Source organism: Siniperca chuatsi, linkage group LG11 (assembly GCF_020085105.1).
Source record: "Siniperca chuatsi isolate FFG_IHB_CAS linkage group LG11, ASM2008510v1, whole genome shotgun sequence".
Lineage (NCBI taxonomy): Eukaryota > Metazoa > Chordata > Actinopteri > Centrarchiformes > Sinipercidae > Siniperca > Siniperca chuatsi.
The window spans coordinates 14,143,040-14,169,705 of record NC_058052.1 but is presented as its reverse complement, the minus strand read 5'-3'; the positions used below and the strand labels follow the sequence as shown (position 1 = coordinate 14,169,705).

Below are 26,666 nucleotides of genomic sequence, written 5' to 3'. Positions count from 1 at the left end.
CATACTGTCTCTTTTTGTGTGCCTTATATTGTCTGTGGATGGTTGCATGTGCACGTCTCCCTGTTTCAGGACATATTTCCCCACATCCCTGCAAAATATTTCATTACTGCAACAAAAGAAGCCCATTAACTGCACTGTAAGAACAGAGTTCAACTGTTGTCCCCCATATTCACCATGTTTGTCTGCTTTTCTGGCTGCTCTCCAGCTAATTTGATATAACAATGCTCTACAAAACCGCTTCAGGACTTTTTTTAGGTAACAGAAAATTATCAATGATGCCACATGCACAGCTGAATGTCAACACCAACTTGACTTGTTTATCAAATATTAAAGCAGTGAATTATGGGCACCATGCAGAACTTAATGATGATCGGAGTCATTATAACTTCAGCATCCTTTGTTTTGGCTAATGATTAAATTCCACAACTACTGTATTCAATTTTGGAGAGATCGAATGTGTTTTTCACGTCTTTTGTATGAGTTGGCTGGATTCCGTCGTCCATATTGGTACATTTTTGGAAAAGGAGATGATTTGTATAAGGATATTGTGTTATCATTAGCTGCCATGTCAGGGGGCTTAACATCTTTGCTCTGGAGCTCTCTCATACACTTAAAGCAAAATCATTATATTAGGACATGATGTTTTTGGTAATATTATTTGGGGCATGGAAAGATACAGTACCTGCTATACAACAGGTCTATAATATTATACCAAATAAATAAAAATAGGCCATAATAGGTCCTGACTTTATTTTGACTGCATTTAGATATTTCTGTCTCAAAAGTGGCAATTTATTTGTATGGCTGGTGTTGGTTTTTTGTCAGGAAATATGGTATTCCAATAAAATACAAATCCCATCAAATCTTAAAAAGTGTTAATGTCACAAGAGTGTGACTCATAGTCAGTGAAAGCGTCACTTTATTGGAATATTTGTAGGGTATTTACAACATGCACACATAATGGTGTAAAAAAAAAAAGAGGATGTGAGTGCTCTGTACTCTGTGTACAACCTGGCACGACTTCTGACATTATCTCCCTCTTCTGTGTCATCAGGGTGTCGCCTCATCAATTATTGAACCAGTACTTCATGGTAATACATAATTTCTTATCAATTATTCATGATAATGTGTGTGTAGTTTACTTAATTGTGTTATTGACTATCAAAAGTAATTTCCTGAAAATCCTCAAGGACGCAAATTGAATCAGCCCAACTACTGGTTGTGTGCTCCGCGGTTAAGTATTCTCAATCTGATCAACTGATCCTTTATTCAAGAGTCATTCTAGTGAGGAGAGATATTTAGGAATAATAAATCAACACATGTATTGCCTGTGATGAACTACTGTGTGAAGAGCCCTGAGGTGATGAGAGATGATACTTTTTAAAATGTAAATTCAACATTAATAAATAGCATATATCATGTTTAATGGGGTTTATTAAAAAGAGGAAGAGAGAGGAAGAGAAAAAGGAAGAGGGTGAGCGTTCCTAAAAGTAAATAAATAATAAGAGTCACAATTGCTCTCCTCTCCCGGCTTTAAGGGAAACTGATAAATAATGTATCAGAACAGATGGCCGGAGCGAGAGGCAACAGGAGAGGAACATGAGCGACTACATCTTTAATTGTTTTAAAGAACATGTCACAACAGGACTTGTGTGTTCCCTGTCTGCTGACGCTACAGATGTGCTAACAGAGTGGAAGGGACAACCACTGCTCTGTCACTGGTTCTGCTACAGACCGCCTGGGGTTCACACATGAACATACTGTATTCTGGCACATGTACACATTTACACTGAAAATGGCTGATTAATATTAAAGTGCACTTTCACTTTAAAATCAAAAGAATGAGAGATTGTTTGAGCCCATTACTGACCTGATATCATAAACATATTGCCAAAATCCTCACTGTCCTGCCATCAGTTCTACACAGTTTACATGCATTAACATTCACAATGTAAGCATCTGTCCTCTTTATGAAAATGAGAGGAGCTGTTTCAAGATTACTTAAATTCACATTATCAAATAGGTCTTTGTTGCACACATGTTGTATCTATGTTAGTCCATCAAATAGAGTCCAAGAGTGCATGAAGACATATATAGATCCAAAACCACACTTGTGCTTCTGTGGGGATAACAAGGCCCCAAATATTCAGCATTTCTCACAAACAATAATAATTTACTGTCAAATAAGTATTTTAATGTTTGCATCCATACATTGTGATTTCAGTAAAGTCTTTCCCAGGCTGTTTCTGGAGTCAGTCAGTAGTTGTGCTTAGTTGCTCATAGGACCAGAGTAGAGTAGTAATAACAGGCACGATCACACAGATTTAGAGTATCAGTACACGTTTATGTCCAGCGCTTCACTTTTTCTCCTGTGGTTCCTTGGAACAGTGAGGGTGTTTGTCAGGACTGCTGCCTAGGACTGGGACCTTGGTGGCCAGGCTGGGACTGGAGTTGTCTCCCCCTCTTCCCACAGTGCCGGGCACCTCGATGGCAGGACCCACTGTGGGCCTCGCCACCCCGGCTGAGCCCACGCCGACTCCAGACAGGACTCCCACGCCGGCACCGGGCCCAGTCGCCGCACCGAGCAGGTTGGCAGACTGCAGCACGGCCTCAGAATGCTCACGGGCCTTCATGCGCAGGGCGGCCACACTGGCTGTGCGGTTGCCCTGACAACCATAGGGCGGCAGGAAGGACAAGCCCATGGGGTCAGAAACACAGCAGGAGCACAAACCATTACCTGAAAAATAACAAAAGTGGGACTTGTGGTGAGACTACTGAAAACCAGATTTTCATCATCACATTATCATTATCACCATCTCTGTTTGAATCATATTGACCTTTCAGTGTGGCGACCTGTGAGAGGGCCTGGGCGTAGGTGGCAGAGTTGAGGAGTGTCCCTGGTATACAAGATGGGAAGAACGGACCACTTGGACCCACTGTCCTGTTGATACTGGAGAAAACAGACATACTATATTCAATTATCTAGTGAAGTTTAAACTGGCAAATTATTCTATTAATACACCTACATTTCTAGAAATATCTGCAACTTTTTTTCTAACTACACTGTGCACTGCAGAGCTGGTTTTCTCTGCGACTTTGATTGTTTCATAGTCAATTTAATTGGAAGAGTTTATTAAGGACACAGTTTAATCTACAGAAATGATCTAGATTGCTATCAGAGTTTTGTGGTGGCCGTTATTGACAGAACGGATATTGCCTCTTATTTCTTTCCACCACCCCGATCCACCAGTGTGAAAATCTGGACCAGCAACCTTTCTGTCACGCATTTCTCCCGCCAACAGGATACTGTTTCACAACAATTACAGCTACAACAGTCATCTGTCTGTCTTTTCTCACCTCTGCTGCATCTCCAGTGGTTCTTTCTGTTTTCTGCTGTGGTCCACTGGGGACTGAGAGTTAATGCTGCGAGATGGAGGAGTGCCCTCACTCATCTGCTCTTTCCCTCCTTCAGGGTCTGCGCTCCCTCGCTCCGTCTTCCTCCACTTTGCTCTGCGGTTCTGAAACCAAACCTGCATAAAAAAAGAAAGGGAAGATGAAAAGCAAAATGATTACAGTAAATTAAATTACTAAATAAAACTGGAATATCGCGGCGTTTCCTGACACACTAGTATCCATTTATTTTATCCACTGAATGCAGCTTTTTATCTATGCCATTTCTCTTTATTTCTCTTGAATATTCTTTTGGCATATCACAAACAAATGCAAACATAAAGCACACATATATTTTTTTTACATCTTGTTAACAGATCCAGCCAAGTTTAAACAAATGCTCCTATTTGCTTTGTTTTGTCTTGTACATCAAGAGGTGTTTGAATGTGTCACAACAGCGCTCTAGTTTCCCACAGTCCCCGACTTATCCCAAAAACTTCACCATCCATGCAGCTGGGAACATATAGCCAAGTTCTGGTGTCTTAATCGAATGAAGGTCACCGCCTATAACAACATTTAATTGAGCAATTTTTCATTATCATATTTTAATGACTTCCCACTGACAGTTGTGCTGCCCGAGAGAGAGAGGCAGCTATGATGAAGTCGTTTATTTCCCTATTTAGTGATTGTTTGACAACATCAGATTCGATTAGGACTTGGTTCTAGCAGGCATTAATCATGATGTGTGAATGGAGGTTAGAGTCTGTGTGCATGTGCTCTGCATCCCTCCTATTGTACCGGAGGTATAAATGATGTCAACAGTCAAACAAAACACATGCATTCATTCAGCATAAAGAAAGGACAACATTTTGGTGGCAGGACAACAATACAACCAATGGACTTATCTCACCCTTGCACCTTCCAGCTAGAAGTCGCGCCCCCCCCACACACACCCTCTCTGAATGGGCTATAATTGCTCCATTAATCTCAATTTGCTGCGTGCTCTTAATGCGGGGGAGGCCCATTGACACTTTACAAAAAGGGGGGCAACAACACTACAACAGAAAGGAAATTTATTTTCTAATAATAATGTAAGTTTAATATCCCTGCATACTGCGGTGGATTCATGTTCAGATTTAATAATAGGAATGTGGTAATCGGATTAGGAGAGGAATAATTTGTTTACAATCCCTAATTTACAGCGCTGGATTCCATTATCAACCTCGCCATTGGGTTTAAGCGATAGTAAGATGACCCTGGGGAACAAAAGGCAAACTATTATATTTCCCACAATTAGATCTGCGCGCACAACAAAACCCAAAAGCAAATCTGGAATGCAGGAAATTACATACAGGACACATAACTTAATTACATCTGGCCAAGTTTATAACGGCGTAGGCTATATGTGCAGGGCAGGAGCGGAATATAAATTGCCAAATTTAAGGTGCTTGTGTGTGTTTGTGTTTTAAGTGTGTGTGTGGGTGTGTGGGAGAGAGAGAGAGAGACAGAGAGTTTTGGAGACTGCAGGCTTTGCCCTCTTTTAAAGCACATATCGTTTCCTGTCTGCGTTACGGTTAAGGGATCTGCATGGATGATGTATTCCTACCTTTAAGACGCGGACAAATTAGTGAGGAACATTATCGCTGGTTAATTATGAATGACCGATTAATCAAGCTAATCTAATATTCACCATTATGTTGATGTTATTAAAGTGCATCGCAGGAATGACAGAGTGGCTTAATTTACCCTCCTTCGCATGGTCAAACGTGCCCAGGACACACTGCGCTGCTGCAGCCTACCTGCACCCTGGCCTCGGTCAGGTTGATCTTCATGGCCAGCTCCTCCCGGGTGAACACGTCCGGGTAGTGAGTCTGGGCGAAGACAGCCTCCAAAGCCTCCAACTGCATGGACACGAAACACCAATTATACTAGAAATAAGTTCATTCTCTGTCTGATTTTAATTATTGGTACTTTTCTGTTTATTTAGGCTTTTCTTTCTTTCTCTTCCTTAATTCTCAATATCCTCATCAGGTCTATGCTGTTTATAAATATAAAACCCTTAAACTCGCTTAAACATAAGCGACACAACAACAAAGATAACAGACTATTAGATGAAAAAAGTTAAGTAGCCTACAATAGGCTTAAATATTAGCCTAACATTAAATTGCCTGCATGCATAGAGAGGGCAATTTCTAGTTATACCCACGCATGATCTTCACAAAGGGCGACAACTAATTTATAAAGGTTCCCTAATCTTGTATATTTATTTTCATATGTGTGAAGCAATTATGTTATTTTCTTTTAGGTTGTTATCGTATCAAGCCAATTATAAAGGCCTTCATTTTTGTCTATCTGGAAAGCACAACTCTCTCTCAAGTCTTTAATTTTGAAAACTTTGCAAATTGTTTTTGCCTGTTATTTTCCTACTTTTAATATATTGCCTTAAGCCTATTTCGCTTAAAGTGAAGTTTCAGATATTTCTTGTTCGCGATATTTCTGTCCTGGAATATAATTACCTGTTGCAAAGTAAATGTTGTTCTGTTTCTGCGCTGTTTTCTACGTAGAAATCCATCATCAAAATCAGCCGGGGCGTGGTTGCCAAAACCGCTTGAATTCACTGAAAACAAGTTTATAAGAGAAAATTCAGTCACTTAATAAAATGAGGTTTGCAATCCCGTGGTTGTATTTAAATTAAACCAGTAAATGTGTGAAAAGGAACTTGGACTCCATGTCTAAAAAAAGAAACGCAGAAGAGAAAAAAAAGATAAATATTGGCCAAAGCAGACAAGATTTTGGGGAATTTATTCTCTGGCACATTTTGTTTTTCCATTAGTTGCATGAAACATTGATGTCGGGTGTCTGAGGGGAACCGTGACGGACTAAGAGCCATGACACCCAACATCTGTGCCCGGGACAAAACGCCCCCTCTGCCCTGGGGCCAAACCACCAGCGCTTTTCACCGAAACAGCCAGCAGATTGATATCGCAGAGGGAAATCAGACTGAAGCCTTTATATCCACCTCTGAATATGTGGGAAATAGAAAATATCCGTTGATTTAGACTGATACAAATGTGTATGGAGCTGCATTACACAGTCAACCTATTTAAGTTTTATTTTTTAAAGATGGAAAATGTCTGTTTTCATAGCGTGGTTATGGCGATCACTGCCTACTGATTACAGTATGAAAATCTTTGAATTTATCACTGTATGAAAATAAGTTTTTTTTTCTATAGCCCTGTGTCATTTTCATTATTAATTCAAGATGATCATAAAACATAGAAAAAAGAAAACATATGCTCAGGCCTATCCTCGCTCCTCCAACAACACACTCCGTGCGCGGCTCGAACATCTCAAAACTTTTCAGACTCCGGCTTTAAGAGAGATATCAGAAACAACTTGCAGCTGTTTGAAATCAACTGAAAACGATGTTGTAAAAAATGCAGGAGAGGAAACTTACATGTGTTAGAGCGACAGCACTCTCCGTCCAGCTGAGGCGGACAGTGAAAGTAGAACATCCTGGCGCGTCTCTGGGCTGCGAAACTGAACCTGGAACAGAGACAAAAGTTTCAGCCCAACGCCTCGGATCGGCTACAGCTGCTTCACATCTATGGTGGAAAATTCAACAAATTAAATCGTCCTAAGAAGAGATGGCAGCGTGCGGGAGTAGATGTGAGAGAGCGTCGTACCTGCGGTGAGGATGCTGATGTGAGTGACTTCCCGCTCTGGAGAGAGGTAGCTGCTGCACTTCCTCTGACTCTCTGACTCTCTGTCTGGGAGTGTCCAGATCTCCCTCTCCCTCCCTCCTTCTCTCTCTCTTTCTCTCTCTCGCTCTCTCTCCCACACACACACACACACACACACACACACATCTCTCGCTCTGTCTCTCTCTGGGAGTGTCCAGATGTCTCTATGACTGTATAACTGTCTACAGAGTGTTAAGGCTTTCAGCTAGTGTCGCAGAATCTCACGCCTAATTGGTCCTAATCGGATTATCACGGCTTTGTCTCTCTCACCCCCAACCCCTGGTGTGTGTGTGTGTGTGTGTGTGTGTGTGTGTGTGTGTGTGTGTCAGAGAAAGACAGAAAGAGAGAGGGAGGGAGAGGGGAGATATACCCAGGGTAACGGCAGCTCTGCTCTGGTGCCAAAAAAATTCATCACAAGTGATTGTTATTCCAGAGTCAAGCATATTCCCTAACCATAAACATGCACACATACCCGCTGCACTTTTTATTTGGTTCTTTCATATATTAAAAAAAGGAGGATGACTGCTTTTGGGTTTTAGATTGACTGTCGGGTGGGTTAATTGCTCGTCAGGGTGTGTTAGGGGGTCCACTTTACAAGGGGTTGCGCATGTAGAACACTCACAAGGCCAAATTTTTGATTTTGTTCACAGCAAGGGGTCCTGCGATTTATTTCGCTTCCTCAGATAAATGATCTGCTGCGGGACCCTTTCAATTAGTTTTAAAGCGCATCTGGGACGGCAGAGCGCAGACGCCATGCGTCTCTGAGGTGGAGGCAAAATGAGGCTTCGAGAAGCAGCTGAAATTTAGAAGAGGAGTGCGGGATTGGACTAAACCACATAAAGTGCAGAAAATCCCTTCTAATGGCGCGTAATTGGTTCTGTAATATCATTACAGGCGGATAATGGCCAGTTACAGGGCCCCGCGCTATTAAGGGTTTCCCTGGCGTGCAGCGTTTATGTTATTAAAGGGGGAATATAATGATATTTTAGTTATTAAATGCGCGTAATTAATTTATGCACCACTGAAAATAAAGTTGTTATTATGACCTCGGCGAGGTGCGTGGAGAAAATTGAAATCAAATAACGGCTGATAACTTTATCCCAATATTTGGTCTAGACAACTCTGACAAGACTGCAGGCCTGATGTGTGTATCTGCTTCCTGTCAGCGCCTTTCCTATCCATCCTCTGATGATTGCTTAAATGGCTAAATGAAATTACACTCTCATCGTCGTTGGTTAGAAACAATTTCACAAGTTCACTTTAACTAGGTTTTGCAGATTATGGGTCCCATGTTTACATGATTCCTAGTTATCTACCGGACTACATTTCAGGACCTTGGTCAGCACCACACTTCCACACTCAAGTAAAACTCCGTAATGAGTTCTAGGACAGCGACCTTAAATTATATCAAATTTGATATATCAAATCATGTCAACAATTGCATATCTACAACCATTATTGTGGTAAATATGGAAATTTACCATAAACTGGGAAAAACAGGCCAAAAACTTTCCGTTTTTCGCTACGTTACCTGTTTATGGGCTGATCCTCTACTTTAAATACAATTAGTTTTTCCGTTGTTTCGGACTAATTTAATAGGTCTTCCTTTACTTTAATATTATCTAGAGGTCAAAGAACCAAGGGAAAAACAGTTGCAGAGGTTTATTGCACACAATATATGCAAGAAAGTGCAACACCAGCTTTTTATTTTTTTTTTATAAAACATGGCAGCTACAGAAATCTTTTCGCCAATTTTTCACAAATAATTGGAGGTAGGTCATTTGAATATTAGTTTGAAGTCCCCCACCCACACTATATTTGTATATAGTAAAAGTAAGTCATTACAAAATCTACCAAAACCTATGGTGATTTGGTCATATTTACAAAATGACACACTATTCCCCTATTATATTTCATAGAAGCATATTACAAAATCGGACACAAGTGAGACTGTTAAGGTACAAATTTTGAAAGCAAACAACACATATCTCTGAGCAAATCATTACCCGAGGTAATACAGTTTTAACTTTCAGGCAAAGACAAAACAAGTGCATTCAAGTATAACCAGGTACAAACAACGATGAACAGAAACAGAAGCAATTGCAATAACGCTTGAAAGCAAAAAAAGCCAAACTGATTCACATTGCAGCTGAAACAAATTATACATTGCAACGGACTGTCCCTGTGAGACTTAGTTAACGGATAATTAACTGATAATCAAGTTTGTCAGTTAACCCAATAGTTTATTGTACAGTAAAATGGCTTTCCTACAATAGGGTCCTTCCATAACAAATTGTAATAATGTGGCCGAAATATTTTTGTCAATTTCAACGTAACGGACAACAACAAAACAACAACATAACAAAAAGTAATGAAAAATAGCTTGATATTGTAGGCTCGTACTCTACAGACTCATAGCTGAAAAGTACTCAAATATGCATCACAGTTCAGTCAGTTCTTCCACTTTCATCTGTGCTTCACTCAGCGGAAGTGCTCCTTCAGTCTCCAGATGCCCTCCTGACCAGAAGTCCTGTGGAAGTCACAGATGCTCCTGAGCAGCTCTCTGAAGACAGGCGCCTGTTTCTGAGTCAGTCTTGGTTTGAAATACTCCAGCACTTCCTGGGTGGTGGCCTGTCCGTCCACATTGGCCTGGAAGGCTACGAAATTGCGCAGATCCACCAACAGCTCGTCATGCTCAGTGGGCGGAGCTGGGGGGGAGCTCGTTCCTGGAGCTCCAGAGCCGTCTTCCTCTTCCTCTGCTTCTTCTCTTTGGCTGGAGGGCAGGCTGAGGTGATTACGGACTCTCATCTTGGCCAGCAGGGAGGAGGAGGAGAGTGGGGCGGAGTTTGACTCACTTTCTGGCCCCTCCCCACTGAAATGAGCTCCTAAACCAGGCTTCTTTGACACAGACTTCTTTATAATAGCAGCATCCTAAAGAGAGAAACAGATGGATTTACACAACATTGCATCACTAATGCAAAATAACTGCTGTAACTATACTGCGTATCTTTTCATAATAAGATTGCTGTTACCTTGCATTTGTTCGGAGTAGTGACAGATTGAACAGAAGGTGCAACCAGGAGAGAATTCTTCTTTTGTCCAAACCGTTTCCTGAGAGAACAAACAGAAAAACTGAGATATGTTTGTTTTAAATGACATTAGTGAAGGTCTAAACAACCCCAGTGTGTGAGTGTGAGACAGTGTACCTTGCAGGTGGTGTAGGGGGTTTATTGTAGGACAGCCTGCACTGCTGGCGAGAAACCTTAAGGGCTTTCAGGGCATCTTTGGCCACCCTGTTGGCTTCTGCCTCCACAAGAACATAGTCAGGGTTGGAAGACTCCATGATGGTGTCATGCTGCATCACACTGTGGATACCTGAAGAGGACAGAGGAAGACGAGCAGCAAAAAAAAAGACGAGTCAAAAAAGAAGATTATTGTTTTGTGAGGCTTACTAAATAACTTATTAAATAACCCATGTGTGATATGGCTGATAGGATTTGTGCACAAAAAACCTACCAGATTTCTTGAAGAGCTTTGCCAAAACATAATCGTCTGATTTCTTCTGGTCCCCTGTTTCATCTTCTTCCCTCTCCGCTTTCTCATAGGTCCTTTTCTTCACCAAGTGAGGGATGCGGTGGCCTTCAAACCGAGCATCCTGGGAATGTTTCCGTTTCTTATGTTTGTGTTTGTCTGAGTCAGCTGAGTCGCAGTGCTTCCTCTTTTCCCTGTGTTTCTGTGGGCTAGTCAGGGTAGAGTCTTTGTCTCTGTGTTGGTGAGAGCTGGATGAGTTTGAGTTTTTGACTGCTGGCCTGGCTGCATCCCAGTCTCTGTTATTTTGTCCTATATGCTGTGTATTTGCTGGAATATTTGGCTCTACAGCCACACCATTTTGGTTGGTGCTTTGACAGTCTGTCGGGACATTTGGTTTACCCTGAGAGTTTTTACTGCACGGAGAAGTGTTTCCATCTCTTAATGCATGAATGTTTGTTGAGGAGTGTTTGCTGTCTGCACCACTTTCATTCTGGTTTGCTGAGGAGTGTTTATGTACATGGCTGCCATGGTTTACCATGTGTGATGGCCTTGGTCTCTCAGGTTTCTTGGGTGCCTTGACATCAGAACCTGTACCTGTATGAGAATCAAAACAAAACATGTTAGGTGAATTCTTCCGAACCTATTTTTAGAAGAGATTTATATAATCTCTTAATTGGACAATAAAATGTTTCTCTGGCAAGAACAAAATTGACAAACAAAAAGAAAAATCTGCAGACCTGCAAATATGGCACTGGTCTCTGTTCCCTGAGCTCCAGGGTCAGACAGGGTGAAGAGCTCATAGATGTCGTTAGACTTGAAGAACCGTCTTTGTTTGGGGTCCTTCAGAACACGATTTGTCAGAAACTGTTTGAAGATTTGCCTGAATTACAACAGATAAAATACAGAATTAGATACCTGTGTGTAATTTGCTATTTCACCTCAGCAGGCAACCCTGATCCTCTGTCACCACAGAGTAGTTTGGCTGATGGATGAGAAAATTAGTTAACCGCACTACTGTATGTATCAAAATAGAATCCCTGCTGTTCTTCCAACTTGCTTTTTAAAAGCACTTTACAGACCCAAACCAAACAGAGCAACAGTTTAGAAGTCCTTGATTGGCCATTTAATAATGCAGGAAAGCTTTTCAATTACTGAGAACTGGGATAGTGCAAGTAGTAATACAGCAGTGGTGTGAGCAATTAGTCTTGTTATTACCAATATTCATGAAATTTCATGTGTCATGAAAGTCAATGGAAAGACAACTAAAATGCAAGACTGGGTGAGAGAAAGCACAAAAGCCAGTCCAGGATTTTTAAATCTCTTTTTAATTGAGTTCTGTGATCGAATATCATGTGTGCTGAAGTGCTTACGGCCTAACAAAGAAAAAGAAAAATTGCACTCTGACCTGTGGTAGATTTTCTCCTCGATGGTCCCTGCAGTCAGCAGTCTGTAGATTGTCACTTGCTGCTTCTGACCGATCCTCCATGCTCGCTCCCGTGCCTATGAACAACACAATACATTCAAATAAATGATTCAGGTAAATTATCTGAAACAGACAAGGTTTTTTCAGGCTTTAAATAAACAAGGAAAAATAGTTGGAGACAGGAAAAGTTGGTGTCCAACTGGAAATTAGGTAATATTAAGTTGCAAATAACAGTACACAAGTAGAATAATAAAAATCCATGAGAAATAATGCACCTAGTAAATGTTTTATTTGAACTATTGAGTGTGTGTATCTGTCTAACCTGTGTGTCAGTACTGGGGTTCCAGTCTGGGTCATAGATGATGACTCTGTTGGCTCCAGTCAGATTGACTCCCAGACCTCCGACTTTAGTGGTCAACAAGAAGATAAAAATGGATTTGTCCTATAAGAAAGAAAGGCAAGGGGGGAAAAATGTCAGTGATTAATGAACATCATGTCCACAGTTTTATACTCCCTTCGATAATCACTTTGGGGTATAATCATATGAATACATTTCATTAGTAAATTGTTAACTAATAGAATTAAACCCTGTTTAAATAGAATAAAATAGCTTAACCTAAACTGGGCTTTTGGTTACTTAATTCTCTCTACAGAGAAGAAAAACTTAATTTCAAATTGCCATAAAAATTGTAAATTTTGATCCGACGTCGATATTAACAGATTAAATTCTAATTCAATTCAATTCAATAAATCTTTAAGGCCCTCGTAGGGCAATTCTGGTGCAGCATAAAAAACACTGATAAGTTTTGCCATGCATTTGAACAGAATCAGAAGGTTTAATTAATTGTTGTAATGCTCAGTGATATTTCCACATATCTGTATTTCAGTATAGAGGCAATAAGGTACATCCAGTTTGAACAACAGATTGTCATCAATTAGTGTTTCCACCTCACGGTGTGCAGGGTTCCACTGAAGCATTTTGCCCCTCAGGACAGGATTTTCATGGGGAAACACTCAGAGCCATTAGGGAAGACTAATCCTTACCTCGTTGTAGCGAGCGATGAGGGGCTGTCGGGAAGCTATTGTGGTAGTGCCGTCCATTTTTAGGTACAAGTAGTTATTCTGCCTCACAAATACCTCCAAGATGTCCAACATCTGTAATGGAGGGAGACGATAAAGACAGCAAAGAGACAGTGAGAAAAGGAATATGGCGAGAGAAACAGAGAGAGGAAAAGAGGGGCTGATGTCTGGATTATCTCTAAAAGGATTAGAGCAGATTAATATTACATGGACAGAGATACCGACAGGGATGGTCTCAGGTTCCCTCTGAGGTATAATCTCATTGGTATTGACTGCAACAGCTGGGGCCTCTCTAACACACACTCTCTCTCTCTCGCCCTCCCGCTCCCTGTCTCTCTCACACACACACACACACACACACACACACACACACACACACACACACACACACAATTTTACAGGCACAAGGGTTGTAGGTAGCCAGCAGCAAAAACAGAGACAACATTTACAAGTGATGTGACAAGATATTATTTTGAAGCAGGGAATAAATTACATGTCTTGTCATAGTGCATTAATAGAAACAATTCTAAAAAAAAATTGCATTATATATATATTAACTGCTATTTTAGCAAAGCGATTGATATGTGAACCAGAAAGTCAGAGAAACATGTTCCTAACCTGTCTAGACTGAGTGAAGAGCAGCACTCTGTGGCCCTGTTTGAACCAGAGACGCAGCAGTGACTCCACCACTATCAGCTTGCCTGAGCGTTTCCAAAAGCCAAAGTGTTCCTCCTCAGTTAGCTGGTCCTCTGGGATTCCCCTCAACATCCGGGGGCCGCCCGAGAAAAGGTCCGGGTGGTTACAGATCTTACGTAGCGCTATCAAACCTGAGAATACCTAAACAGCACAAAAAAGAAAAAGGAACAAAAGGTTCTTAAATAGATGGTTTCTTTCATGAACACAAAATTGGTGACAGGTGACAAGTTGGAATAAAAGGTGGGTAGATTTCACTGGATTTTACAGCGTTGCATCTTTAAACAAATAAACACATTTACTTTAGTCTACAGGAATGAGTTATATAATTTATTTACGGACAATAAAGGCCGTGTTTCTTGATGAAAGCCCAACGGTCACTGCATTAGTAATGGTGGTTAATGGACTGAGCGTGACCACTGAATATGTCTATAAGAGCATGAGTGTGTGTATGCGCAATCTGCTGTGGTCACCCCTGGCTCTCCAACCACGTCCATTTGGTCAGTGGTGATAAATGGTCGAGTCTCTCTCTCCAGGGTTTGGCTAATGTGAGAAGACCAACTGCACAGTATCCTTAAAGAGAGCATCTTAAAGTATACTGAAGTCAAGCTATTAGGGTTTTAACAAAATTTGCATAGCAAAAAAAATGTAATCCCACTGATGCCACTTCAAGGTCTTGTTCTTTAAGTATACAGAGTGCATAAAAATACACACAAATGCCAGTGAGCAAGAGAGGTGAACTGATATTCATCAGTTAGGAGGTTAAATAATGAATAAGGAAAGTCTTGTTCCTGGAAGTCTTCTCCTCGACAGAGTTTTGCCCTCCTTGTCCTTGTAATGCAGCATGGGTCAACACAAAGTGCCCAAATGGAAGAAGCATAAAACAAAAACAGTAAACCTGCTTTAACTATGAAAGTGAGGCTTACCTGCATGTCCCCGTTTAATATCTGGTAGACCTCTTTGGAATCTAAGAAGCTCTGATACACCTGCCGCTGTTCCTCTGTTAATCTGCAAAACAGAACCTACGCACACATGCACACAGGGCAGTGTAAGAGTGTGTAATGAGTGTTCATCCGCTTTAAAGCCCCATGATGAAGTGGAGTGTTTGAGAAGAGAAATTAGAGGGAAGCAACATGTTTTTTGGAGCCACTGCTGTCCTGAGGGACTGACTTAATGAGCAGAAGTGGACTGAGGAGTCAACCAGCGTCAGCCGCGAGGACAGACCAGGGACTGGCCACCTTAATGAATACCTCCTCCTTTTACTTTACTACTTTATTAGCTGGCTTCACCTGACAAGGGCCTTGCACATTCGTCAAACACTCCTTAGACGTGACACATGTCAAATGTCTAAGGTGTAAGTATGATGAATACCTGTTCATTTTTGTCAGGTAAGGAGAGGTTGGCCTTGACGTCTGCCTTCATTCTTCTGAGCAGGTAAGGATTTATGGTGTCCCTCAGCACGCTTGCGCACTTAAACGCTGTCTGGACCTGAAAAGCAACAACAGTTAAACCTTTTAGCACAAACAAACTGCTTTTAAAACAAAAGCAAGATTCAGTTCAGCGTGTCAACCCCAACCACATCAACACTCACACCTGTCAGTGTGGCTGTTTCTTGAGGCATCATTGTCGTTTAGCCCGTCTTCCGCCCTCTCTCATCACCTCCCTCATGTTGCTGTCCCTCTCAGCAGTACGAGCCATTAAACATTGATCAGAGTGCTGTTGGTCTCGAGGGACAGAGCACTCCTCTTTCATCAGTACTACTGGCCAGCTCCATTGGAAAGAGAGAGGAATCTTGAGAAACACTCAGTCCCACCCCACACTATGAGCCCCGCTGCAGATGTCCTGCTACACCTCATCCAGAGTCAGTGCTAAAGGCCAGTTAGCCTTTTAAACATTAACTCACTGGGGGTCCACAGAGGAATCAAAGACATACTCAGCAAAGCTGGAGGGGACAATAACATGGTGGGATTTAGGTCAGAGTGGAAAAGAAGAGGTGGGCAGCAGATGATCCAGCGATCTCTGCACAAGCTGCTGAGTGGATTCACAAGGGGATGTAAGCGCATGCTTCAGTAATGGATCCAACATCCACAAGCCCCACCCCACCCGCGTACGTTTTTACGTACGTCTAGTTGTACATACACATGAACATCAGCTGAGGGCCTGCTTTGCTGCTCTGAGAATTTCCAGAAGAGGATAAGGCAGCAGAGCTTAGCCCTCTCTGACCATTTAATAACATTAATAATTAGTAAAGGTTTTTATTATCGACAGCGGAAGAAGCATCAATAGCCAGCTTAAATAATTAAATCCATACAGTCAGTGGGTTATTAACGACTGAACACTAATGACAAAGGGCTACAATTTAGCTCACAGGCTCTCCACTTTAGCCTCTCCCTCTCTCTCACACACTAGGGATGTACTGAAGTTCCTTTGCATGGACCTACATTATCCTGCACTGCACTTAATGGTTCTGTTGCTCCACTATCTCTCCTTCTGACTCGCTTCCATCTTGCTCTCCAAAATTGTGCGTAAATGCATGTGTGTGACTAGTGTTGTTAAGTGACACTTTAGCCCTTCCTTGCTCCCCCCATGCTATGGTTATAGGTTTACTTATAGGGTCGCTGGATTAATTGACTTAACTTGAGTAACTTTGTTACTTCAAAAATGTACTTTGTTCTAACTTTAAATAAAAATTATCAAATTAAAACAAATTGTACAATCTAAAATATAGATACAGCACAATGACACCCTTATGGTCAGTCTTTACACTTTTTTGCTTTGCTCTTATCTTTTGAAAATGTGTTTCAAGTCTCAAATGGAGTGACATTTCTTGATGGAGCTATTGTACACCAACCCTTCGTAGTTAAAAAATAAGGAGGTAGATTAAAGATCACAATTTAAACAAATCCTAATTGTGCATTTGTTTGTGTGTATTCCAGTACCTGTACAGGTGAGGCATTGCTGTATCCTCCCATGGTGATCGGCACAGAGAACTGCTCCATGAAGACAGGCAATGTCCCCAGTTTGCCGGGGAAGACAAAGTCAAACAGAGACCACAGCTCCTTCAAATTGTTCTGCATGGGAGAGCCTGACAGGATAAACCTGTGGGGAGTGCGAAACTAGAGAGAGGGAAGACAGAATGTACGTTATATTTTCCTAAAGATCGATGTGATGTTCCAGCACATTTGATGTTGCTGTACAAGAATGAATGGAAGTAAATAGTTTCTTCTAAAGGCAGGAACATAAGCTCTGATGGTGCGAAGGAATGTGGAGAGGGGGAATCTAGATAACTGACACAAATGAAAAGGCATGTATTACTTTTTCAACTGCAAAGTTTAAATGTATTCATAAGAAAAAGTCATTACTACTCTATGGATGCTTCAAGTGTTGTGGTTAAAATTTGTGTGTTCATGAATGTGTCTGAAACAATACCTGTTTGCAGGCAGTGGTAACTCCAGCATTTGGATTCCTGATCTTATGGCCCTCATCCAGTATAATGTAGTGCCAATCGTAGCGCTGCAGGATGTCTTGCATATTCCTCACAGCTGAATATGAGGTTATCAGGATACCATGACATGATGCTATCTCTGGAATAAGCTTTTCCTGCAACAGAAAAAAACCCCACATAGACCAATACATGTTTTCGTCAGTGCAATTCCTAACCATCTCTGGTAGCATGAGCGTCAAACTAGGGCATCTCCTTTAATGTGATGTGAGGAGAGAGGGGAAGAGGGGAGAAGGTTAGGAGATAATGCTGTATAAACAGACCTCTAGTGCCCCCCAGAGGAAAAAAAGACCCTGTAGAAAACTTTCTAACTGAATTATGAATATGAAAATCCAACACACACGAACAAACAATTACCTTGTTGCTGGTGAATGAGCCAGTTTCATGTAGAACAGCAACTCTGAAAGGAGGCCACCAGGTATGAAACTCCTTTACCCACTGGTGCATGACTGTAGCTGGGCACACGATGACCGTCGGACCCAGACCAACATACCTACAACCAAACACACAGTACAGAGATGGGTAACAAGGGAATTCAGGGTTAATTTAACTTCGGATAACCTCAGCAAATTTCATTAGCAAATTACAGTAATCATTTCTACACCAAATTATAGAAAATAAAGGCCATTTCCCAATAAGTGAAAATGTGCTTTGCTAGCATGTAGAATGTGTGATGCATTCAGGCATAAGGGAAATAGAGGAAGCTAAGTGTTCAGGTACAATAATGCAGCAGAAGGATCTTACTACAAAGCTCCATTCGTTTTGTGTCTTACAAATGAATCAAAGAAGGTGCGTGGACCCATGCTCAGCTCCTCTGTCAAGACTAACTCTGTCAGCTAATGGGCTGGTATGAACCTCTGCCTGGTGGAAGCTATTGATACTTGGCCATAATTGAGTTTGCAAGCAATCAATTTGTGGGCGTCTATTGTAGACAGAGTATTGACTGGGTGGGAAGCTCCACCTCCTAAAAGTCGTTTGTGCAGTGAAACCAGATTATCACCACCACTGCGTCATGTTTTCCATGGTTGATTTGTTGTCCCACACCTGCTCCACCCCCACTTCATGAGTCCAAAATTCATTTTAAGTGTTCATAAAGACACTCACTCTACTCTAACACACACTCTCTCTCAAACACACACACACACACACACAGAGTGTCAGTGTTTTCTCTGATGTCTGCAGTAAGAACGTGAAGAGTCTGATAATTGAAACATGCTTAATAATTCAGATGAACACTCTCAAGCAGAAATCCCCCTAATCAAATATTCATACCATACAGACACACAGTCTCTGGCCACAGTTTGTTTGTTTGCGTGTGTGTGTGTGTGTGTGTGTGTGTACCTGTAGTTGGATCCTCTGGTCCTCAGTTTGCTGTAGCTCAGTCCAGCCAGAAAGCAGATGACCTGGATGGTTTTACCCAATCCCATCTCGTCTCCCAAGATGCCACCTGCCTGCTGACAGTGGAGTTCCCACATCCATCGCACACCTGTCTGCTGGTACCTGACAATGTGATATACATGTATGCAAAAACACCTGTGCATGACAGCAATTATGGGCATTAAAGTGCACACACATGGCAAGGTGGCCTGGTAATCACACAGTATTTTAACTAAAATCTGGCTCCATTATGCTTGCCAGTAAGTGTCAGATCAAATAACATAATCCCTACCAGATAGAGGAATGATGTATCTGTACTTGCAAGCCAAAAGTAAATTTTTTAAAATTGACTTATTACTAAAAACATGCAAAAAAGAACATAATTTCTAGTAAATTGTAACAAACGTGGTGTTTTGAGAAAACAACAAATAGCATAAGAGAAGTTATGAACAGATACTAGAGGTTGGCTTGGAAAACCTATATTTAATAGTAAAAGTGTTTTGAAACAACAGACAAAATGACTTAACAAGGAATACTAGTGACCTATAGTATCAGTAAATCAAGTTTATGGTGTCTTGATCAAATAATCTTTGGTTTATCTTTATCATTTCAAGACAAAGGTTGTTAGAAGCAGTAGGTGTGTTGTAGACCAAAACACCAAAGAAAGTACACAAAGTACACAGATATTTTTTTATAAAGTAATTGCTTTACAGCTATTAGTCACATGCTATCACTTCATTAGTTGACAGTTGAAAACATCTTTAACTGATTGTGTGGATATTTGTTTGAGATAACAATGTAATCACACTGAACTTACTTGAACAGTTTTTTCCAGAGGAAACCGGGTACTTTGAAGCCTTCATCAAATTCTTCATCACTGTCATCTGTAAGCTCCTCACCTCTTTCTCTCTTCTCCTCCCTTTCTCGAAGATGTTGTCGCTTCCATCTCCTATTAAGACAATGAGTACGTACTAATGAAGTTCTAGCACATCTAGTGGTAAAAAGCATTTCTCTATTTTACTGTGAAGATATTGGGGGGGCGGGGAGTTCTGTCAATATTAGTGAACACAAGCAACTGAGTTTAAACTTTTAGCGTTAGTGCTTAGGTATTAGCCCTGTGATAGACTAGTGACCTGTCCAGGGTGTACCCTGCACCATATGCATACTGGGATAGGTCCAGCTACATGCAACCCAAAACAGGGCAAGACAGGTATAGAGAATAGTTGTATGGATGTCCCATTCACCTCTTGCACTGTGATTTATTTAAAGACTTGCCTACACAGGTATATGCATAGCAAATATTTTGAGTTGTGGGTATTCCCTTGAGCAGTGGAACGTCTACAGCAAAAAGGGAAATGTAAAGCAGAAGAGTTTTAACGGTGCAGGAGAGAGTGCAGTTAGAAGCACAGTCGTCGCGCAGCAAATGAAGATTGATACAGACAATTAGTAGTGCGAGTTCCCCAGAAAGGTGCGAGGTGGAGAGGATAAGAATCCATCTTCATTTGGGCCTGGTCCTGTCACCCTGCCACGAAACTGGTCCTTTAGCTGGGCCTGGGAGACCACACTCTCTAATTAAGTCAAGACTAAGCATTGGTTCAGTTAATTACACTTTTTTGGCCCCCATTCCACCCCCCAACCAACTACAAATACTGCCCGCTCTAATAATATCATTCCTCATATAAGCTAGCCTTGCCATCCACTCCGTGTCTATGCTGTTGAATTGACATTCAATCACTGCAGTGTAGAAAAAGGACACATGCCAACACAATTTATTTGGCAGCTATAAATATGAAATCTCATTAGGGCTGCTCTTCCATTAATTTGAGCATTAGAGTGAGTGAGTGTGTAAGACCATGTGCAGGAGGATAATTAGGCCAGTACGAGAGCAGAGAGAGAAGAAGAGCAGGGAGTGAATTTGCTTAGTCAAGAAACAGCTGCCAATCTCATCTGGGATTAACTCTCCTTCTGCACTATGGAGCCAGCAGAAACCGACGGCTTTCTCCTTAACTAAATGGAACAACAATAGCACATTTGCACCACTGCCATTGCAAATGTGATGCAAACTTAAAGGCTCAATCTGGTGTTTGTTTAGTATGTCATTTACAGGCATGGATGTATGCATTCTCTTTAGAAGAAGACTTGCTGATGAAAACTTTTCGCACCTTTGCATCCAACCATAACTCCAAGAACAAATCCACTGTTTACAATCTGAAAACAAATTACAAAACTGGGGACAAAATAACCAATAATTTATACAAGTTTATAGCAGCAAGTAGATGATCATACCTTATTCGCTGTCTGTAGTACTCCACATCTCCATCATCTTTGCATTTTTTGTCTTTACTCTTCTCATCCTTCTCTTCATCTGAACTCTCAGGGCAGTATTCTTCCTCACTCTCCTCTTTCTTCTTTATTTTCTTCCTCCCTTTCCCTTCAGTTTTTCTCTTGTATGGTTTTAACTCATACTCTTCTTCATCATCCTCTCCAAAGCCCTCCTCCATGGCTTCTCTTTCCTCTTGGTCAGGATCTATGCCTTCATCACTGGGCAGGTACTCTGACCCCTCGCTGTCTATCTCCTCTCCCTCAGTGCGACGCTTCCTCCTTGGCTTTGGGAGCTGGGGCTCAGCCTTGGGACGAGCCTTAGTATGGGCTTTCAGAGCAGTTATCTGGAGCTTTCGCATGCGCTTCCTCATTTTTTTATCCTTAGAAGAGGAAACAATTCTGTTGGATTTTCCCTTGGCCTCCTCATCAGGGCTGAGTCCGGAGCTCCTCTTCTTCTTTAGAAGAGGGACTTTCTTCCTCTCAGTAGCCAACTTGGCCTGGTCCGTCAAGTACTGGTCAAAGGCCGAGTTCTCAACAAGCATCACTTTTCGAGGCTCCTTCTTTACCCCCTTCTGTGGGATTCGTGTTCCAAAAGGAGTCATGTGACCTGTCCGGATAAGCTCCTCCCATTCGGTCTCCTGAGAGGGCATGAGCATGCTCCCCAGTGTGGATGGCCCGGCTTCTGGTATAACACACACATCAAGCAGGGTTAGATACACAACTGTTGAGTATCAGTTCATAAAAAGGTACCATGTGGAGTTTTTTTTAAACCACTAGTAGGACAAACAAGCAATGTTTTGATTAGCAGGTCCCTGTTTTGTTTGCATCTCATGCATGCACATGAGGAAGAAGATGCATGTGTGCAAGCAGGTTTCTGTTTGTATTTTATGAGGAAGGAAATGCACTGAACACAATGTGGTGAGAAACACAACTGTTTTTGTTAACAAGAAAACTCCACAGTTAAGTGTGCAGCTACAGTATATTTAAATTAGTTTGTTCAAGCTGTTAATAAATAACTGGTGTTCAGGGGTGAAGGCTAAATCAGCACTGAAACACATTTGGCAAAAGACACTTGCAACAATGCTCTTTATAGGTTGCAATTTTCAAATACGTTGCCCAAATAGCCTAAGGTGGTTTCTATTTGGTTCAGCTCTGCCAAAACATTGCATAACGTATATGTCAAACAGATTTGGTTACATTCTTGGATGGACATCATGCAGCAAAGTGTTAGTATACAATTGTTGTGGTGTTGTACATCACAGTTCTGTTGGATAAACACAATGGATGTATTGGATTCACTTCAGACACACCCATCAAATAGGAGCAAACAGATCTCAAATGCTGTTGCAACACAGTAAACAGTTCCGAGTGCCAACATATAAACTGGAGAAAATACATTTCAACACCAAATGAAACCCAGCTGTCACAAGGAAAACATCAGGGGAGAGTTCAATGTGAAAATGTTTTGCACAAATTTGTGACTTTTTTCTAATTACAGTGAACATCTTTCCAAAACATATATTTTGGTGGGTATGCCAGGGATGAAAGCCACTGAAGATGTAACATATATGAACATCTTGATATTCCAAACAGCCGCCACTGCACCATGGAGTGTATTTTTTTAACCACCCAATATGTACTGATGCCTTTGCTTACAATCATCTCTGATAATTCCTTAAACGAGGAATGCCACAGAACAGCCTTCTTGGCCACCATAACTGCAACTGGTATTAATGCTTTGCATTGTTTCCATTTCTGCTTTGTTTAGCTACACTTTGGACAGTGCTGAACATGACCCTGGTTTCACACTGTCTATAGAAAGCAGGGAACTAGCACTTTTTTTTAACCTGTGACTCAGTATTGATTCCCCTCATTAATTAGTAGACAATGCTTTTAGTCAATACATTGGAAAGAATTACAGGTTAAAAATAAAGACACCTCACCTTTGTCTCCATCATCCTCCGTCAAAAACTCAGCTTCCACTCGTTGGGTGTCCTCTCCTCCAAGAATGGCCTGAAGTCGCTTCTGTTTGGCTCTGACTTTCTTCAGCTGTTTCTCCTGAATTAAAAGGTGTTTTCATCATCATCACAGTCACTATCAATATTATGTTAATGCAACATTATCATGTAAATCATATCATTTTAATTTAAGGGTTTGTCATATTTAGTATGTTACCTTGTTTTCTTTTTGTCGTTTGACAGATTCAATCTTCCTACTGATATCTTTGCTGGAGGCAGCATAAGGAGACAGCTGCTCGATAATCTTGTTGATATGTTTAAGAGACGCTGTAACGGACCTGAAACACACACCATTAAAAAAACATAGTAAGATTTATCAGCCCCTTTAAGGTTTGTTGGATGACTGCACCTGTTATAAATTCACCAAAGAGAAGCTTTTTATACATTTAAAATTCTGATGAGAGTCCTGGAGGAACTGACTGTTTATTATACTTTTACCACAGCTACTAAACAGTATGATATTTTTCCATTAAAAGGTAACAGAAAAAAAAGTATCTCAATCGCAACATTTCATCAAACATATAAAAGTTAATTATATGATACTGATATCAGCATAAATTATGAAGACCTAGATTGAAGGACTTTCACACGAACACTTCAACCCAACTATGTTGCCAAGAGGAAACCTCAGACCAGCTCAGGCCTTCCTATTATTGCAGTTATTGTCCTTTACCTGACATCATCGAGCACAGACTGGTATTCCTTCTCAGCCTCCGCTTTAGCAGCAGCCTGATTGGCCTCGTGGATTGCCTCGTCCACTTGCTGCAGGACACCTTGCTCAAGGACATCCTGGTCATATACAGCCACACCAAGACCATGAAGTTCATCAGCTCCAGAACTGGCGGATGCTGCTTGGATACGCTGTCGGTTGATCTGCAGCAGGGCTCCAGACCTCTTACCACCTGTACCACACCACAGATGACAATATATGAAAGCATTAGATGGCCAGGAATGACTCTGTGTGTCAGTTCAAAGCTATTCATTATGGTCATCCCTACTCTCTTTTGATGCAAGAGTTGCATAGCTCACCGCTGTTGCCCTCCCCAGGTCCAGTGTTGGCAGGATAGGCTGCAGCAGCTTCGGAGCCCTGACCGTTTTCAGGGAAAGAGCAGACTGCTGAGCCCCCAATAGCCCCATCCTCCTCTGCCCCTCCCGGGGTAAGGGCAGCACTGGCAGGGCTGGAGAGAGAGGAGGGCACCTGGTCCTCTGAACCCTCTACAGGCATAGTGATGCAGCTGCAAACAGAGTCAGTCAGTTGGTTATTCAGATGTCAAACAGATGATGTGGTCCCAAAGACCCATGTGTCTTCTAAGCCCTGGTGGTACTTTAATAAAGGATATAACGTTAACTAAATATTGATATTGTGGGCTAACTTAATCTTGCATCCAAAGAGGTTACCGTAACTGCAAACTTTATTAACTAACGTTAGGTAATTAACGCTAGCGTATTTAACATTAACGGATAATTGACTTCAAGCAATTTATCCGAGTAAGTGTAGAAAGGGGGAATTCATAGTTTTAATACCTGTTCTAACCAAATAATGTACTACAAGAAGCGGTTACTTAGACCCTTATAACACTGACATAAAGTGGAGTTGCAAACATTAAAGTCTCAGCTGTCCATTGTTTAAGTGGCTATGCTAGCCTGCTAAGCTAACACTGAGCCGAACATCATCAGCTGTTTAGGCAAACAGCAGCACTTCGACTTAAATTAAACTACCAAAACATACAGATTCATACCACAGCCAGTTAACGTTACTACGTTATCAGTGTTGAATATGGGTACATTAAACCGAGTGTCCAAACGACAATGACACAAATTACTTACAAAACGTGTAGTTACACAACATCACTAGCCAGTTTATGTCATGTTGCTACCCAAGCTTCCTGGTTTCCGGTGCCAGAGAAGGCATTGTGCTCTCTGTCCAATGATTAACTTGTTGGGCAGCGCCCTCTACTGGTTCACAGCTGCAGGGGCTCTTGCCCTCTAGATGGCGCCACGAAACCACTTATTTTAGTGGAGAATTAACCGTAGAGCAACTCACTGAACCACCCCCAGTTCAATGAAAATGTGTTGGACCACATTTTGGCATGTAACCCATTGTATTTGTGTTTTGCATAATCAGCTTGGGAACCAGTTAGTTGTATGTGTCGAAGAGGGAGCAAGAAAGTTTGGGAGTTTTTGTGTTGCAATCAGGGTGCAGTCCAGCCAGACCCTGCAATAAGTCCAGTAAGCCATTCCAAATGACAAAACTTATATTCCTCTGCAAAGCATCAATCCCTTTTTAATGTGTTTGGAAAGCCTGTACTTAATGGATGTCACAAATGTGAGCAGTGCCAAATACTTGCATTTCAGAGGAAGTTTATTTTCAGTGTCTTGCAACAATAAATGAAGGACTTAATTAAAATATTCTCTCCGCCTTGCACTGCGGTGACGTAAAAAAGGCCAGCAATCTTTCCAAACAGAGTTATTTGTGTAAACAGACAAATCTATATAGAGATAGGAATTGCTGTCAGCCTTAGCTCAGAAAGTGTAGGAAGATGGAGACACTGGTCTATTTTATTTGCTTATATGTGGGTCACCTTCATTGGAAACTCTCCATAGACACTGGAGGGGATTTGAATTTAAAAAGTACTGAACCAAAAGGAAACTGTGTCAAAGTAAGAAGTAGGCCTTTACTTGTAGTTTAATTAGTAGAAGACACACTGTGTGCAGAGCTCTGATCATGTTTTCTTTGTTGGTTTTCATCTGGGTGGTTGATATAAAAACCTACAGATAGGAGTGAGAGTAAGTCAAATAAACTATCAAGCTGCTGATGAATCACCTATGGTGGGAAATACACATTCACACAATGTTGTGACTGTAAGGTTGAGCCGCAGAGAGGAATGTAAACCCCCTGTCTGTCTTCACCCTCCATTTTTTGTTTATCTAAGCAATACTTGACAACTTTTATCACAGAGGAGGCGATAATATGTACTGTATGTACATGGCTGTGTTTTCTGCACATCATAATTTAGTTGATAGACCACACTGAGCACACAGGATTTAGTGGGTGGTAAAGCTGTCCATCTTAACTTTATTTGTGTGCATGCATTCATGTGTGAGCATGAGCGTATGTGATGAACCCTGCTTCTTTGGATGCAAGGAGTAAGTAGATTTATAGGGTGTAGGAGGGTAGAGTGCAAATCCCAGAGTGTGCGGTGGTGTGATGTTAACACTGCTGCTCTGTGCTGCTTTGCATCCTGACAGTAGCATAACAAGTGTGGAGCCAGATTTAAAGAGAGAACACTATAAGTTTAGTTTACATGTGAAAAAAAATGGTGGGGCTTGCTTTTCAGAGACGTTCTGTAGAGTTACACAACATGCTGAGTGTTTATGTGCATAAAAAGGGTAAGTGAGGTAACACAAGAAACTGTAGCACAGGTGATACATGCTATATACTCTATCTTCTCCGTGTGGTGATGGAGTATGAAGTTGTGTTTCACCCATTATCTCCTGCACACTGTCCTCCTCGCTTTGATAAAGGGTGTTTTAGTCTGTATGGCCTTCATCAGCTGCCTGGAACCTGACGAATGTCTCAAGGACAA

General features: G+C 41.4%; 2 protein-coding genes across 4 annotated transcripts; both read right to left on the bottom strand.

Moving 5' to 3' along the window:
- Positions 1-902: 902 nt before the first annotated feature.
- On the bottom strand, positions 903-7,233 carry drgx (dorsal root ganglia homeobox). The gene is made up of 7 exons (XM_044213090.1): positions 7,077-7,233; positions 6,848-6,936; positions 5,907-6,007; positions 5,190-5,291; positions 3,358-3,530; positions 2,838-2,950; positions 903-2,737 (listed from the first exon to the last, which is right to left on the bottom strand). The coding sequence occupies exons 2-7, from the start codon at positions 6,903-6,905 to the stop codon at positions 2,358-2,360; spliced, it is 927 nt and encodes a 308-aa protein (XP_044069025.1). The 5' UTR covers positions 6,906-6,936; positions 7,077-7,233; the 3' UTR covers positions 903-2,357.
- A 1,589-nt stretch (positions 7,234-8,822) lies between these two features.
- On the bottom strand, positions 8,823-25,039 carry ercc6 (excision repair cross-complementation group 6). Of its 3 annotated transcripts, none has more exons than XM_044213088.1 (22): positions 24,907-25,039; positions 24,109-24,314; positions 23,753-23,981; positions 23,237-23,357; positions 23,005-23,119; positions 21,026-21,740; positions 19,557-19,688; positions 18,704-18,862; positions 17,720-17,855; positions 17,290-17,460; positions 16,800-16,976; positions 15,232-15,348; positions 14,787-14,882; positions 13,786-14,004; positions 13,132-13,242; positions 12,410-12,529; positions 12,070-12,164; positions 11,402-11,544; positions 10,650-11,258; positions 10,340-10,508; positions 10,166-10,244; positions 8,823-10,064 (listed from the first exon to the last, which is right to left on the bottom strand). In XM_044213088.1, the coding sequence occupies exons 2-22, from the start codon at positions 24,302-24,304 to the stop codon at positions 9,615-9,617; spliced, it is 4,359 nt and encodes a 1,452-aa protein (XP_044069023.1). In that variant the 5' UTR covers positions 24,305-24,314; positions 24,907-25,039; the 3' UTR covers positions 8,823-9,614. The 3 variants fall into 3 exon arrangements, with proteins under 3 accessions (XP_044069023.1, XP_044069021.1, XP_044069022.1); XM_044213086.1 differs by having other exon boundaries at positions 21,026-21,743; positions 24,907-25,038; XM_044213087.1 differs by lacking the exon at positions 24,907-25,039 and adding an exon at positions 24,819-24,837 and having other exon boundaries at positions 21,026-21,743.
- Positions 25,040-26,666: the final 1,627 nt, after the last annotated feature.